The sequence below is a fragment of the Neoarius graeffei genome, chromosome 24 (assembly GCF_027579695.1).
Source record: "Neoarius graeffei isolate fNeoGra1 chromosome 24, fNeoGra1.pri, whole genome shotgun sequence".
Classification (NCBI taxonomy): domain Eukaryota; kingdom Metazoa; phylum Chordata; class Actinopteri; order Siluriformes; family Ariidae; genus Neoarius; species Neoarius graeffei.
Genome location: NC_083592.1, coordinates 50,021,390 through 50,039,023, shown reverse-complemented (window position 1 = coordinate 50,039,023; position 17,634 = coordinate 50,021,390). Strand labels below are relative to the sequence as shown.

The 17,634-nt window shown below is 42.3% G+C and overlaps 1 protein-coding gene across 1 annotated transcript in view; it reads right to left on the bottom strand.

Moving 5' to 3' along the window:
* Positions 1-15,994, bottom strand: part of LOC132872373 (apoptosis-inducing factor 3) — a 43,619-nt gene extending 27,625 nt beyond the window's left edge. The window contains exons 1-9 of the mRNA XM_060907140.1: positions 15,803-15,994; positions 11,782-11,992; positions 8,066-8,175; positions 7,788-7,897; positions 7,391-7,435; positions 7,199-7,295; positions 5,758-5,870; positions 5,436-5,522; positions 2,157-2,248 (exon numbers count right to left, since the gene is read on the bottom strand). Of these exons, the coding sequence (XP_060763123.1) occupies positions 2,157-2,248; positions 5,436-5,522; positions 5,758-5,870; positions 7,199-7,295; positions 7,391-7,435; positions 7,788-7,897; positions 8,066-8,175; positions 11,782-11,992; positions 15,803-15,833 (896 nt within the window). The 5' untranslated portion in view covers positions 15,834-15,994. The remainder of the gene's footprint in view (positions 1-2,156; positions 2,249-5,435; positions 5,523-5,757; positions 5,871-7,198; positions 7,296-7,390; positions 7,436-7,787; positions 7,898-8,065; positions 8,176-11,781; positions 11,993-15,802) is intronic.
* Positions 15,995-17,634: the final 1,640 nt, after the last annotated feature.

The window sequence follows — 17,634 nt, the reverse complement described above, 5'->3', positions numbered from 1 at the left end:
GGAAACCCGGCTGCCAGCCATAGAGCCCATTGAAATAAGAAAGGTTACAGCGTGTTGCCAGATTGGGCTGTTTTAAGTGCATTTTAGCGGGTTTTGAACATATTTTGGCTGGAAAACGTCAGCAGTATCTGGCAACGCTGGTTACAGCCTGGCAGCAAAGGTGATTCTCGTACGAACTGCAAGTTCGTCAGACATCACTCAAATAAGTTACAGGATAGTTATGAACGTAAATACAATCTTGGGCATATATTATGTTATGCAAGTTATTGTTTTAATGAGAATTCGACGTCATAGATGCCGCAGTTTTGGGAGAGAATTTTAGGGGAAGCTCGGCTTCCCTTGTTGTCTCTGAGAAATCGCCCCTGGTATATTCACCCTCAAGAAGATGCTTTAACCCCTAAAATTCCAGCAGACGTTTTACATTCATCACTTTTGTATCTACACACCTTCCCCGTCACGTTCAGTGTCGTTATGAAAATAATATACTGCCTTTTCTCGCCTGATTTTCTCCCTAATTTAGTCATGGCTAAGCCCCGCCCACTAGACAGCTCTCCCAATTACATAAGATTTTTTGAGAGTTTTTTTTTTCTCCAGTTTTTGACTATTGTTGTTAAGTTTCAGAAGTTTAGACAGATATTCCAAGAACTTGCTTTGCATCCAATTCTGGTGACATTGTCAAGTTTCTAAGAGGTTAATGTTCATCTTTCATGGTTTTTGGATTGGGTGAACCGGCGACAGGGTCATGGGTGTTGAAGGCTACTTGATTCACATGGGCCACGAAGGCTAGCCCATATGGTCCAATCCCACAGAAGAGCTCCTGTAGCACGAACTGCTGAAAAAGTTAATGCTGGTTAAAACAGTAAGGCATCAGCTTTAACTTTTCAGCAGTTTGTGCAACAGTCAGTACGTTTACATGCACATCCAAATCGAGCTGCTGTCGGTAATCGAGCTAAGGGTCCCAGCAGGGGTGCCAGAGAAATCCAATCCTACATGCACACAAGGAAATCGAGCTATTGTGTGAGGTACATTGTGCACCCGAGCCACAGGTGGCGCTACACGCCCCATCGTGTTGGTACACTTCCGGTTGTCGTCATGAAGAAGAGCTATTCAAGAGTGTAAACGAAGTTATCAGTTCCGTGTTCTCCATTGCGCGTTTTTCTCCCGTCCATGAATTTTAATATATTCAACTCCTTAAGCTGAATGAGCATGAACTCTGTCTCCTCATTGCTCCAGAAGTGCACGTTTCTGCTCGCCATTTTCTCTTCTTCGTTTGTTCCTCCTGAGCTCTTCTGCTGCTCGCTACTACTACTGTTGTCATGCCGACCGAGGCTGTTGTGTTTCCCGCTTGTGGTCTCATCACTCGTCACTTCTGGAAGGGGCAGTGCTGAAGTAAGTAGCTCGACTACGTAGCTCGATAGGGTTTACAAGCACTAAGTAGCTCGGCAAAAATCGCATAATCTAGTTTGTGTAGCTTGATTACGAGAAATCAAGTTCGGTTCAATTTCAGCCTAGCTAAGGTGTATCCATGGCATTTAGAACTTTGACTTCAGTTGAGCTACGGCAGAAATTCGATTTTCTCTATGTGCATGTAAACGCACTCAGTAGCTGTTCTGTGGGATTGGACCATATGGGCTTGCCTTCGTGCGCCATGTGAATCAGTGAGTCTTCAACACCCATGACCCTGTCGCCGGTTCACCGGTTGTCCTTTGGATCCTTGGACCACTTTTTGTAGGTACTAACCACCGCATCCCGGGAACACCCCACAAGATGTGCCATTTTGGAGATCCTCAGACCCAGTCATCTCACCATCACAACTTGGCCCTTGTCAAAGTCGCTCAGATCCTTATGCTTACTAATTTTTCCTGCTTCCAACACATCAAGTTCAAGAACTGACTGTTCTCTTTCTTGCTGCCTAATATATCCCACCCCTTGACAGGTGCCACTGGAATGAGATCATCAACGTTATTCTCTTCTTCACCTGTCAGTGGTTATAATGTGGCTGATCGGTGTATATATAAATATATTGTGATGTTTCACTGAGGCCACAATGCTTACTTAGTTCACATACATCCTAATAAGATGCTTTCATTCAGACACAGGCCTGCAAATGCAATACAATAATGTATTATTGCATTACGAAGACAAATTGTTCTTACCTGCTTCCTGTTGCAATGAAAAGCTTCTTGTACTCCATCTTATAGCCATCCTGAAACATTATGGTCTTTGTTTTTACATCGACCGACACAACCTGAGGAGGTGAAATCATGGATTGTTAAGAGAAAGACGGAAAATGAAAAATAGAACTGCTAGAAATTGCTTACTGTTTAGTGCAACTAGACAGACTTTCTAACTTAAATTCATGTTTCAGTATTTAAATTAAACTTTTTAAATTTCATAACTTGTTTGAAAAATCTTGTACTGCAGTACAAGTGATGGGCCATTGCTGTTTTTTTTTTTTTCTTTTTAATTTTTTTTTTTAATAAAGCATATTTATGTACTAGATTTAGTTTTACTTTATACTTACATTTTTTAGTGGACCAACTGGGTGGATGGGTGTAATATATTATATATTTAACAGTTATTCCACGAAATCGAGTCGTACATGATCTGATAGCTGACGAGGCGCGTAGCACTGAGTTGTCTATAAGCCGTGTACGACGAGATTGAGTGGAATAACTCTTTTATTCTATCCACATTCACTGGATTTTGAGAAACGGAGCATTTTTATTTTTATTTTTTGCAAATTCAATAAATAAAAACTTTGTACAAAATGTCTGGCAAAATAATTTCCACTTAGAACATAAACAAACTGGGTGAAATGACAGGAGCAATTTGTGAAAAATGCTATAATAATAATAATAATAATAATAATAATAATAATTCTTGAAAAATAAAATTAAAAAAGATACGTTCTTACCATCAAATACTTTTATTCCATATTTTGTGGGTTTTTTGTATTTTTTAGGAGTTTTGTTTTCAAGCAGAGTTTTTACAACCCCGATTCCAAAAAAGTTGGGACAAAGTACAAATTGTAAATAAAAACGGAATGCAATAATTTACAAATCTCAAAAACTGATATTGTATTCACAGTAGAACATAGACAACATATCAAATGTCGAAAGTGAGACATTTTGAAATTTCATGCCAAATATTGGCTCATTTGAAATTTCATGACAGCAACACATCTCAAAAAAGTTGGGACAGGGGCAATAAGAGGCTGGAAAAGTTAAAGGTACAAAAAAGGAACAGCTGGAGGACCAAATTGCAACTCATTAGGTCAATTGGCAATAGGTCATTAACATGACTGGGTATAAAAAGAGCATCTTGGAGTGGCAGCAGCTCTCAGAAGTAAAGATGGGAAGAGGATCACCAATCCCCCTAATTCTGCGCCGACAAATAGTGGAGCAATATCAGAAAGGAGTTCGACAGTGTAAAATTGCAAGGAGTTTGAACATATCATCATCTACAGTGCATAATATCATCAAAAGATTCAGAGAATCTGGAAGAATCTCTGTGCGTAAGGGTCAAGGCCGGAAAACCATACTGGGTGCCCGTGATCTTCGGGCCCTTAGACGGCACTGCATCACATACAGGCATGCTTCTGTATTGGAAATCACAAAATGGGCTCAGGAATATTTCCAGAGAACATTATCTGTGAACACAATTCACCGTGCAATCCGCCGTTGCCAGCTGAAACTCTATAGTTCAAAGAAGAAGCCGTATCTAAACATGATACAGAAGCGCAGACGTCTTCTCTGGGCCAAGGCTCATTTAAAATGGACTGTGGCAAAGTGGAAAACTGTTCTGTGGTCAGACGAATCAAAATTTGAAGTTCTTTATGGAAATCAGGGACGCCGTGTCATTCGGACTAAAGAGGAGAAGGACGACCCAAGTTGTTATCGGCGCTCAGTTCAGAAGCCTGCATCTCTGATGGTATGGGGTTGCATTAGTGCGTGTGGCATGGGCAGCTTACACATCTGGAAAGACACCATCAATGCTGAAAGGTATATCCAGGTTCTAGAGCAACATATGCTCCCATCCAGACGACGTCTCTTTCAGGGAAGACCTTGCATTTTCCAACATGACAATGCCAAACCACATACTGCATCAATTACAGCATCCTGGCTGCGTAGAAGAAGGGTCCGGGTACTGAACTGGCCAGCCTGCAGTCCAGATCTTTCACCCATAGAAAACATTTGGCGCATCATAAAATGGAAGATACGACAAAAAAGACCTAAGACAGTTGAGCAACTAGAATCCTACATTAGACAAGAATGGGTTAACATTCCTATCCCTAAACTTGAGCAACTTGTCTCCTCAGTCCCCAGACGTTTACAGACTGTTGTAAAGAGAAAAGGGGATGTCTCACAGTGGTAAACATGGCCTTGTCCCAACTTTTTTGAGATGTGTTGTTGTCATGAAATTTAAAAATCACCTAATTTTTCTCTTTAAATGATACATTTTCTCAGTTTAAACATTTGATATGTCATCTATGTTCTGTTCTGAATAAAATATGGAATTTTGAAACTTCCACATCATTGCATTCCGTTTTTATTTACAATTTGCACTTTGTCCCAACTTTTTTGGAATCGGGGTTGTATTTCGTCCTTGCTTGGTTCAGCAACATGCGCCGTCATTTTGGTTTTCTCTACCAACGGTATATGAGCTGATATCCTAGTAGTAGAGTAGCCAATCAGAGCATGTGGTTGCTCATATCCAGTGAACGTGGATAGAATAATATGTATTATTTTATTTTCATTAACTTCAGGATGGTAACAGTAACTCTGCTTTGCACCAATCCACTTCACACCATAGCCTCATTGATTATTTTCCTATAACAGCATGCCCCCAAGTGTTTTTTCCTTTATCATACGATAGTTAGTAAGTTAGTTAGTTCTGGTCTGATAATTTGATTGGACGAGCAGAATGCTGATATTTCCTAAAACCACACTGGAACATCTCACAGTGTGCATCACTCCATTTGTTCTCCACTCATTCAAAACTGTTATTACAGTAGTGCTAGCGACATCATTAGCGGACATGACAAACGATACTTTTCAGAAATATAACTCTTGACTTAAAATATTAAAGCTTGTCAGATGAAGATGAAAAGGAAGAATGAACAGCAATTCTGACAGAAGCACTTTTAACGGCAATGGACAAATCATTGTGAGTGAGTTAGCTAGCCGACGTGCTGTAAAGTGTGTGGGGCTTGTTCGGGATCTACAGTATTTCTGCTAGCGGAGCAAAAATAAACAGAACATTTGGCCATATTGTGACTGAAATGTCACTTACTTGATATTAATTTCTTGTTTATAGAACTGTTTGCATAAAAGTAATATCAAATAAAAAAAGTAAGCAAAAATATTGTTTAACTATTGAGTATTATACATGCATTTTTTTGACGTTTAGAAGCAATCATGGATAAACTGCACCTCTTTCTCCAACAGCAGCTCGATATCGTGACTCTGGAAGAACTCGGTTGAGCGCAGTTGTAGCTGCTCAGCTGTGCTTTCTAATGACTATAAAGACAAAGAAGCATATATACAGTTAGATCAATCACTTGGACTTGTATATAAATGAAATCCAAGTCCACACAAGAAACTACTTTATCTGGGAACTGTATTATAGAAAAAACAGTCGGGTGTAAAATCAGGTTATAGATTAAAGACACTTCTGCACTGCAGGTGAATCAGAGCCCGAGGGACATGCGGCTCTCCTCCACTGCACTGTGTGTTGCAGTGACTCTGTACAAACCTTACTCAGTTTAGGCCTGTCGTACGGAGGGTGCTTGTCCATGCTGCACATCACAATGCGGTCAGTGAAGCCTTCCTGTCTCAGCGTCTCTGCACACACCAACGCAGCAGGACCTGAGAGAGAAAGTTCAATAGCAGTGAGTGTGGGAAGTGTGAGATAGTGACAGAGTGTCACTCTGGCCCAGACAAGAATTAATACAAGCCAAGTGAGAATTCTAACAGAAAAAAAAAGAAAATCATGTTTTTTTGGACTCTCACATGTGAAAATATGTCTGGTGATGTCAGACAGAAGCTTCCTGCTGGGCAAATCATTTAACTGGACAGAAGCCTCCTCCTTGGCAAAGCTCCATGTTGGACCCAAATTTCCTGCTGGGCAAAGCCCTATTTTTGGCAGAAGCCTCCTGCTGAACAGTGCCCCCTATTAGTCAGAAGCCCCTGGCTCGGCAGAAGCCCTCTACTGTCAAATCAATTAATTGATCAGAAGCCACTATTTGGGCAAAGCCCCTTTTTGGGCAGAAGTCCCAAATTGGGCAGAGGTCTCTGGCTAGACCCTATGGTTGGGAGAAGCCTTCTGATGGTTGAAGCCCCTGCTTGGGCAGACACCTCCTGCTGATCAAATCCTTGTTGGGCAGAAGCCACTGTTTGGGTAGGAGCTTCCTGCTGGGTGAAGCCACATAGTGGGCAGAAGCTCCTTGTTGAGCAGAAGCCTCCTTTTGGTCAAAGATGCCCCTGATCAGGCAGAAATCTCCAATGGGGCAAAGCCTCAGGTTGGACAGAGGACCCCGACTGGATGGAAGCCTTTGTTTGGGCAGAAGCATCCTGCTGGTCAAAGCCCCATGTAGGGCAGAGCCCTTCTTCTGGTCAAAGCACCTGGTCTCGCTGGCAAGGCCCCAGTGTTGTGCAAAAGCTTCTAGTTGGACTGAAGTCTCCTTTTGGTCAAAGCCCCGTGTTTGGTAGACGCCCCAAGTCAGGCAGAAATCTCCATTGGAGCAAAGCTTCAGGTTGGACAGAGGATGGAAGTCTTTGTTTGGGCAGAAGCGTCCTGCTGGTCAATGCCCCATGTAGAGCAGAGGCCTTCTTCTGGTCAAAGCTCCTGGTCTCACTGGCAAGGCCCCAGTGTTGTGCAGAAGCTTCTGGTTGGGCTGAAGTCTCCTCCTAGCTGATGTCCCATGTTTGGCAGAAGCCCCTATTTGGGCAAATCCCAGGCTGGGTAGACATCTATGATGAGCAAATATATATTCTTCTTGTCTTTTAAACTTTTGAAGTTCAGTGTTGGGTAGAAAAGGTGTTTTGTCAACACTTGAGCTCACTATATTGAACCATTTGATATAGTTTGAGACATTTATCATGCATGTACACTATGTTCTCCAAATCATTTTGATACAGTCACTTGTCACAGCTAAGGTATTGTTTTTGTTTGAGTACGTGTGTAGGATTCTAACCTGATCCGATGATGAGAACGTGGCTGAAGCTTGTACTGGAGTTGATGACGGCTGAGCACTTGGCCATGGCCTTTGTCCTCCTTTGTGTCTGTAGAGCCTATCATATCACACATTTAGAACAATAACTGATGCTTGTAACTCCTTTGCTTCACACACTTGCATCTCACGCATCGGACTAAAAGACTGTTTTACCTGTTTGTTTGCCCGTATGATCACCTTCTCCTTTTCAACTCTGACCTATGGCAATAAGAGGTTAAATGTTGGTGACCTGTCAGTGTGTTTCTCTTTTCTCTCTCATTAACTTTGTGGCCTCAGTTCTATACCGCTCTCGCAAGTAAAGAATCAAACAACAAGTTGCTAACATACTGTTTAAAGGAAACTAATAGCTGCCAGTTTTGCTAACACCAACAGAGTTCTGTTGAACACCAATGAGTTCTGGCTGATTTCGGGTCAAGACAAAATTGTGTACATTTCTGTTTTTGTTGTTTTGTTTCTTTTGACAAAGTATTCCTTTAAGTGGAAATCAGTATTGCGTAAGAATGGTATATGAGCTGCAGCATGGGACGAACAGATAAACTTGAAGTATCACCTGAAAAGTGGGAAGGCTGTCCAGACCTGGGAAGTCCTCGATGTCTCCGGTTGCAATGTTGAAACAGGCTCCATGCCATGGACACCGGACATGTCCTTTAGATAAAACTCCTGGCACAGGATACAGCAAACGTTCAGCTCTATTAAACACTACTACAATAACAACCTGATGATTTACAACTCAATTTCTGCATGTTAAAACACTCTGTATAGTCGACTTCCTGTTCAGAGCTCTTTATGCACCATTGCTAAGAAGAAATTATGGAAGACCTTCCTCACCCTTTACCAGTGGTGCCCCGTAGTGTGGACATTTGTGCCCCATGGCAGAGAATTCCCCGTGTTCCTTAATGAGAAGAGCTCTACCTGGTCCCAAGTCCACCTCACGCATCCTGCAAGATCCACCACACACACCATTTCAAGAAATACTCCAACACTCTCAACCTCATCTATATCCATTACATCCATAACACCTGTGTGATTACCATGAACAAAGAATTTCGGCACATTTCCTTGTACCGCAGGTTGTTGCATAAATATTCATCCCCTTGAACTTTTTATGTATACCAGTATGTATACACCAAGCCTTAATTGAGACTCTTCCAAAATGTTCTCTCTCTCTCTCATCATCTGTAGCTGCTTTATCCTGTTCTACAGGGTCGCAGGCAAGCTGGAGCCTATCCCAGCTGACTACGGGCAAAAGGCGGGGTACAACCTGGACAAGTCGCCAGGTCATCACAGGGCTGACACATAGACACAGACAACCATTCACACCTACGGTCAATTTAGAGTCACCAGTTAACCTAACCTGCATGTCTTTGGGGGAAACCGGAGCACCCGGAGGAAACCCACGCGGACACGGGGAGAACATGCAAACTCCGCACAGAAAGGCCCTCGCCGGCCACGGGGCTCGAACCCGGATCTTCTTGCTGTGAGGCGACAGTGCTAACCACTACACCACCGTGCCGCCCGCAGCAAAATATCTCATCGCATCTCATTATCTCTAGCTGCTTTATCCTGTTCTACAGGGTCGCAGGCAAGCTGGAGCCTATCCCAGCTGACTACGGGTGAAAGGCGGGGTACACCCTGGACAAGTCGCCAGGTCATCACAGGGCTGATACATAGACACAGACAGCCATTCACATTCACACCTACGGTCAATTTAGAGTCACCAGTTAACCTAACCTGCATGTCTTTGGACTGTGGGGGAAACCGGAGCACCCGGAGGAAACCCACGCGGACATGGGGAGAACATGCAAACTCCACACAGAAAGGCCCTCGCCGGCCACGGGGCTCAAACCCGGACCTTCTTGCTGTGAGGCGAGAGCGCTAACCACTACACCACTGTGCCGCCCCTTCCAAAATGTTGTCTTGGACAAATGGTTTTGAGTTTTGACTCCATTCAAATAATTATGACTTCTGATGGCAACTGGTCTCACCAGAACTAATTTAGAGATTTCACAGCAAGAGGTGTGAATACGTATGCAATCAATACTTTTTATATTTTTTGAATTTGTAAATCATTTTGCAAACTATCTTGGTGGTGGTTGTTTTTTTTCCTGGACATTTCTTTATAGAGCTGTTTTGTGTATATTCATGAAATAATCCTAATTCTTCTTCTTCTTCTTCTTCTTCTTATTATTATTATTATCATTTGTACATCGCACAGTACATAATTTTTTGGATTAGTCAGTTTGTACTGGTATTTTCTGCCGTCTGTCAAGTCGCAACAAGGACCTCAGACAGACAGCACTTTCCGCAATATGTATGCTGTTCCAAGCAGTGCTGACTTTTGCAAGGTTTTAATATCATATTTAACATCAAGCATGTCAAGATAGGTCTTCAATTTCTTTGGAACTGATCCCAAAGCCTCAGTGATTACAGGGATGACCTTAACCTTCAACTCTGGTAACCCCCAAAGCCGTGAGATCTGCATACTTCGTTATTTTCTCAATCTGCTTGGCTGCGATATTATGATCACTTGGGATAGCTACAGCTATAATCAGACATTCTTGCTGCTTGTTCTTTTAAAGCATCAAGTCAGGCCTATGGTGTTCAAGTTCTCATTCTGTCTGAAAATCGAAATCACAAAGAATCTTCGCATTACCATCATCATCCATCACTTCCTCTGGTGTGTACTCATACCACTTCTCACCTACCTCATACCCATATCATCTACATAGAAGCCAATGGAGATTAAGGCATACCTTATCATGCTGTCGTTTGTACATTGGGATGTACTTCAACACTTAATCAAATTTATGAGTTCCTAATTTCACTTGATCAAAACATCGCAAATTGACTGGTTCTTCCCTATCTGTAATGACAGTAATTTCCTTCAGTCTATTTAAAAGACTGGGCGACACAGTGGTGTAGTGCTTAATACTGTCGCCTCACAGCAAGAAGGTCCGGGTTCGAGCCCAGTGGTCGATAGGGGCCTTTCTGTGTGGAGTTTGCATGTTCTCCCTGTGTCTGCGTGGGTTTCCTCCGAGTGCTCTGGTTTCCCCCACAGTCCAAAGACATGCAGGTTAGGCTAATTGGTGGCTCTAAACCGACCGTAGGTGTGAATGTGAAGGTGTGTGAATGGTTGTTTGTCTCCATGTGTCAGCCCTGCAATGATCTGGCGACTTGTCCAGGGTGTACCCCGCCTCTCACCCATAGTCAGCTGGGATAGGCTCCAGCTTGCCCGCAACTCTGTACAGGATAAGTGGTTATGGGTGATGGATTTAAAAAAAGACTGACCTGCTCATGACTAAAATTGCCAGGAATTCTTTAAATTAAATTATTATTATTTCTCGTAACACTACAAATGTGGAAAAGTTGGGGGGGGGAGGGGTTTAAAACTTTTGCAAGACACTGTAAGACAAAAAAAAAAACTTCATTTATCTCATCTCATTATCTCTAGCCGCTTTATCCTTCTACAGGGTCGCAGGCAAGCTGGAGCCTATCCCAGCTGACTACGGGCGAAAGGCGGGGTACACCCTGGACAAGTCGCCAGGTCATCACAGGGCTGACACATAGACACAGACAACCATTCACACTCACATTTACACCTACGGTCAATTTAGAGTCGCCAGTTAACCTAACCTGCATGTCTTTGGACTGTGGGGGAAACCAGAGCACCCGGAGGAAACCCACGCGGACACGGGGAGAACATGCAAACTCCACACAGAAAGGCCCTCGCTGGCCATGGGGCTCGAACCCGGACCTTCTTGCTGTGAGGCGACAGCGCTAACCACTACACCACCGTGCCGCCCCAACAACTTGTTTCCTCAAAATTCACTTATAATCTAAGGGAAGTCTAAGGGAACTGATGTTTTTTTTTTTTAAACTACAAAACATTTAAAATAGCTTTGGGACCAAAAGGTTGCCAGTTCAATTCCCTGAACCAGCAGTAATGGCTGAAGTGCCCTTGAGCAAGGTACCTAACCCCTAACTGCTCCGCAGGCTGCTCTGGGTATGTTGTGCATCGCTCTGGATAAGATCATCTGCTAAATGCCTGTAATGTAATGTAATGTAATAACAATAAAGCCAAACTTATCACCATTTTGTTTGACGTATGTTTTCCCAAAGGTTGTTAACATCAAAGCAAGAATTTCTATCTCCTGGAAAGAAAGAACTAATCTCTGAAATCACAAATTACACAAATTTTGAGGTTAATTCCTCTAAATATTGACTCTTCCAATTAAAAAAAAACGTTTTCGGTTCTGTTCTGTACAAGGAGCTGTGTTAAAGTTCTTCACTGTGGTAATCACACCTACACTACAGATGCAGATTTGATTAAAAATCCCTGATCTAGTCCTTTATTGCTAATTTCCTAGATGAAACAGAACACCATAAATCATTTTCATACACTGATACAATGATGATGTTTAAATCGATCACAAATTTCGTCACACTCCACGTTTGGACCCTCATCCACCCAAATCGTGCACAGAACATAACATTTTCACACGACACTGGAAGCACAAAGGGCGTAAATAAAGCAAGCTTCTTACTGTCCATTCTCCAGGTCTTTGACGTGGCACACCGTGGCCTCGATGTATTCTCTGTGTTTTTGTGAGGGACGCAGAACGGACGAGTCGTCATCCGAGCAGTGACCCAGAGAACCGTTCGGACGACACTCTGAGAACGGACTCGCCTTACCGTTCGGAGACATCAGGTCGGCTTCCTTCTCCTTCTCCAGGAGAGTGAGTTCAACTTTGACCTCTACTGCCAAGACGCCAAGACATCACAAATATAAAAGCATCAAAGCATCAGGTATGAAACACTGAACATCATCTGATTTTGTTTAAAACATACTGTACATGACAAAGCATAGCGACTGCCGCACAGATAGATAGATTATTTTAATTCTTAAAAAAAAAATCTACAGTAGTAACAACGTACTGGATCTTTAAACGGCACATTTTAAAAGGAAACGATTGTGTATTACTATTCGTGATGTAAGGGATAACTTATTTCGCAGTAAACCTAACCATGAATCTGATCAAAAGTCATTCTTTAATAAGTAAAAATGTCAGAACTGTCAAATAGTACTGCTCCAGTATGAGAGGATCAAATAAAACACTTCATGACATTGATTATATGCCTATAACAGCACGCCTCATGATGTTTTATTCCGTGAAAAAAATCGATTGTGTAACATGGTTCCACCGCAGCCTGGACGGAACCTGATTTCTCTCTCACCGGCTGGAAAAATGTGCTGAGAACCCAGGTCTTACGCTTTAATCTCCGGGAGAATTCACACCTGCTGAGCGAAGCTTAATTAAAGCCAATGGAAAATCATAAGAGACGACAAAAGTCGGCGGTGGAGAAGAAAGAATGCTTCATAATTAGTGACACTGTGGCAACTTCAGTCTGTATACGCTATACGGAGTGTGTTTGTAGTTTTGCTTGAAATGCACGGTGTAAAATTTACTTGCAATGCAGAAATCAAATCAAAAATCAGTGCAGTCACAGTGCAGAGGAAGTGAACATCCAGCTGTAGGATGATAAATATATGTACAATTTGGGTTAAAAAAGGCAGTGCCATATGGATACGACTTCGAAACCATTATTCATGTCTTGCTAAGCAGTAAAGCTTCTCTCTCTCTCTTTTCATTTGTCTCTTTCCGTACTCTTTTTCTACCATCACACATTCATGTGTCGCATACAGTGTTAAAGTGAATAAGTGAATGATCTCATTTCGTAGATCATGTAATGTAAACTTAAAATTTGAGTAACATCTTCCAGAGAGTTCTCAGATATCTTTCCAAGTAAAATCGACTTTAAACAATTTTCCCATCGTTCCCAAGAAAATCCTTTGTCCTGGAGACAAACAGTTCTGACTGTTACAAAGCACTGACACTGGAGACTCCTTCCAAAAAAATTCACAGATCTCCTTACAGAGAACTTCAGCAGCATATTTAACAATTATTCCCTGAAGGCAAAGTGAATATTGGTGAATAATAACTGAGACAGTCGAGGATATTATTTCAATAATGCTGGCTGGCTTTGAGTGGTACACTACCGTTCAAAAGTTTGGGGTCACTTTGAAATGTCCTTATTTTTGAAAGAAAAGCACTGTTCTTTTCAATGAAGATCACTTTAAACTAATCAGAAATCCACTCTATACATTGCTAATGTGGTAAATGACTATTCTAGCTGCAAATGTCTGGTTTTTGGTGCAATATCTCCATAGGCGTATAGAGGCCCATTTCCAGCAACTCTCACTCCAGTGTTCTAATGGTACAATGTGTTTGCTCATTGCCTCAGAAGGCTAATGGAGGATTAGAAAACCCTTGTACAATCATGTTAGCACAGCTGAAAACAGTTGAGCTCTTTAGAGAAGCTATAAAACTGACCTTCCTTTGAGCAGATTGAGTTTCTGGAGCATCGCATTTGTGGGGTCGATTAAATGCTCAAAATGGCCAGAAAAATGTCTTGACTATATTTTCTATTCATTTTACAACTTATGGTGGTAAATAAAAGTGTGACTTTTCATGGAAAACACAAAATTGTCTGGGTGACCCCAAACTTTTGAACGGTAGTGTATATCAGATATATTCCATTCAGCTAGCATGATACTGAACAAGTCGAAGACGAGTAACTGAATGGAATATATCTGATAGACCACGAAAAAAAGCCAGCAATATTATTATTATTATTATTATTATACACATTTCTTTCTGATGTTCAACGCATCTTTCTTTTTCAAAATTCTCTCAAAAGCTTCCGTATCTAATAAAGCAAACCTGGCGGCCATGTTCGTTTACAAATTGTCCCAGTCACTTGTTAGAACGGAAGCTTTACGTCACCGATGCGTGACGTCTTGTTGTCTTGACAACCATGCAATATCGTAAACCATATTCAACGCTCATTCTTCATCGGGTAGAGTGATGTAATTCACGTAGGATAAGCGATATGCTAACAGTATTACATGCTATCGAACCAAATGAACAAAACCCGCTAGAAGGGAATAGAACACATATATTTTTATTCCATCGGAAAAGTGCCTTGTGTGTATAATAATCACTGAGCCTGAGGCGGATAATTGTTTTAGGATAAATACACAGGTGATTATTTTTAAAAATCACATTTAAAAAAAAATTATTTCAAACTTCAAAAGCAGCATGCAAATGTAACACCACCGCGGCACAGACTTGTCACTTATCTACGCCGCGTCACATAAAATACTTTTGTTTAGAAATTGATAAAATTGAAAAATCACAATTCCACCTTACGTTTGAAGAGTTTTAGACCAAACTTCGTAGCATCTTTAGTGCTTTGAGGAACAGCATTTTCTTTCATCATTTGTAATTCTTCCTCACTTGCGGTAACAAAGCGATCGGCCGCCATTTTGCCGAGTCGCTCGAGGTGACTATCGAGAAATAGTCAGAATTTGTCGACCAATCAGTGCGCACGATCTCCTATAATCACCTGCGTATTTATACTAATAACGATTATACTTTCGTCTGTTTAATATAAGGCTTAGATTATGTTGAGCGTCCATCATATGATACCCTGCGTAAGTCCCTGTGAGTACAGAACCGATAACGTATTTGAACGAGCGCCTGGATTTAAATTGTATTTCGATTCCAATTATACTGTCAGAGCAGAGCTGCTGTTATGGAAAATTAATCAACACCTTCTGACTAATCAGATTGGAGAATTCAACAGCGATGTGGTATAATGAGGTAACGGTAGAAGTCTGTCTCTGTCAATATCTTTTCTGCCTCAAAGCATGTACAGTTTTTCAGGGATGTCTTTCAAATTTGCCAGTGCTCTTGAAGACAATGTGACTTACTGTTATCTGTATTTTTTTTTTTAAAGGAGAAAAACTTTACAGTGTAACAGAATGCTCTAATGTTAATTATGTTTGAGGGTCAAATTTTGCCAGAAAGCTGGAATTGGTGTGGACGATAATTACATTTCTTCCGTAGCCTTCAAAATGTTCTTTGACGCAAGTATACCATCTATAAAGATTTATATATCGCCCATGAATACATGTATCCTCTCCAATACATTTATCCTAAGTGAGAAACAAGAACTGGAAGTCTTTTTGTACACTGAAATATCAAATTGTTGTTGTTTGTTTGTTTTTTATCATGATAATAAAAAGCATAAGGCATCGTAGCGTAGCGTAGGTTCACTCTGTGTTTGATCTCGGTGCTTTGTAAAAATCCTGCACCTACGTTCTCACTCGCAGTTTAAAAAAGTGAGCCTATTGACAGATGAAATCATATTTCTGCCCTTCAGCAACTCAAGATATAAAAAAACAGTACAGCGATACATTGTGCAACATTCAAACACTTGCCACTCAGATTTCTGTTTAATCCTCATGAAACACAGAGAGCAATTGAGAGTATTAAAATTCCTGCAGCACCAAAAGAAAGCCACGCCACACGGGGGGGCAAGGGGGGCAGGTTAGACTGACCTATATATAGGCGGAGAAACAAGTGCCAATTATTACAGGATTTGAGGGTGTGGGTAGGGTAGGTGGGGGTGTACGGGAGAAAGAGAGAGAGAGAGAGTCACCTGGTTTGGGTTTGGAGAGGCATCCTCCCATGGTGGGCCCACGGTGAAGCCAGGAGGCCTGGTGACTGGGAAGCCCAGGGAGGGCGCAGGGGGACCGGACAGGATCAGGCACTCGCAGTGGGCCACAGGGAGCAGAGGTGGAGGTGGACACAGCACTGCAGTAGGGAATTCTGGGCCTGCTTGGCCCGTTCAGCCATATCACAGCTCAGCCACTGCACATAACCTGAGAAGGGAAGAACATCATGGTTACAAAGTTCATTTAACTTAAGTATACCATATAAAAACATAATGGCATGATATAATCATCCATCCATCCATCCATCCATTATCCGTAACCGCTTATCCTGTACAGGGTCATGAGCAAGCTGGAGCCTATCCCAGCTGACTATGGGCAAGAGGCGGGGTACATCCTGGACAAGCCGCCAGATCATCGCAGGGCTGACACATAGAGACAAACAACCATTCACACTCACGGTCAATTTAGAGCCACTGATTAACCTAACCTGCATGTCTTTGGACTGTGGGGGAAACCGGAGCACCCAGAGGAAACCCACGTAGACATGGGGAGAACATGCAAACTCCACACAGAAAGACCCCCGTCGGCTGCTGGGCTCAAACCCAGAACCTTCTTGCTGTGAGGCGACAGTGCTAACCACTACACCACCGTGCCACCATGATATAATCATTCATCCTAATATTACGATCTATCTATTGCAGTTGGACTACCGCGAGTTGGCCTAGTGGTTAACATGTCCGTCTCTAAGCCAGGAGATCGTGAGATCTACACATGGTCGAGTCATACCAAAGACCATCGTAAAAATGGTACCTATTGCCATCTGGCAAGGCACGCTTCAATACAGATGCGAGTGGAGACTCAAACTCTCGTGCTTACCTGAGGACTAGTCCCCACTGTAATGCTAGTTGTATAGGTGAGAGGTTGAGGACTATAGAAGCAGAGATCTGTGCTGCCCAATGTGCCTTAAGGGCCTGGTTAGTACTGGGACGGGAGACTGCCTGGGAAGACTTGGTCCTGGCATGGGAAGGACTTTGACTTGTTTTGACAGTTGGACTACTAGGATGTTTCTAATTTCTAATGCTAAGTCAAGTCAATTTATTTGTCTCACGCTTTTAACAAAATACATTGTCACAAAGCAGCTTTAGAGAAAAATAAAGACTTTAAATATATGAACTAATAAATTTATTCCTAATAAGAAAGCCTGAGGAGGGGCGGCACGGTGGTGTAGTGGTTAGCGCTGTCGCCTCACAGCAAGAAGGTCCGGGTTCGAGCCCCGTGGCCGGCGAGGGCCTTTCTGTGCGGAGTTTGCATGTTCTCCCCGTGTCCACGTGGGTTTCCTCCGGGTGCTCCGGTTTCCCCCACAGTCCAAAGACATGCAGGTTAGGTTAACTGGTGACTCTAAATTGACCGTAGGTGTGAATGTGAGTGTGAATGGTTGTCTGTGTCTATGTGTCAGCCCTGTGATGACCTGGCGACTTGTCCAGGGTGTACCCCGCCTTTCGCCCGTAGTCAGCTGGGATAGGCTCCAGCTTGCCTGTGACCCTGTAGAACAGGATAAAGTGGCTACAGATAATGAGATGAGATGATTATTATAATAACTCGCTTCTATAAGTGTGTCCTATGTAGTCACAAAGTACAACTGTATAACCAGGAAATTCATTATAGTTTTAACATGAAGTCTGTTTTGTTGAAGTTATCAACTGTTCATTGATGGAGACTTGAGTGCAAACTGTTTATAACAACTGCAGTCCTAGAGTTATCATTGTGATTGTAGTCTTAAACCATCATAGCAAAACTGTAAGTGTCCAGATCCATC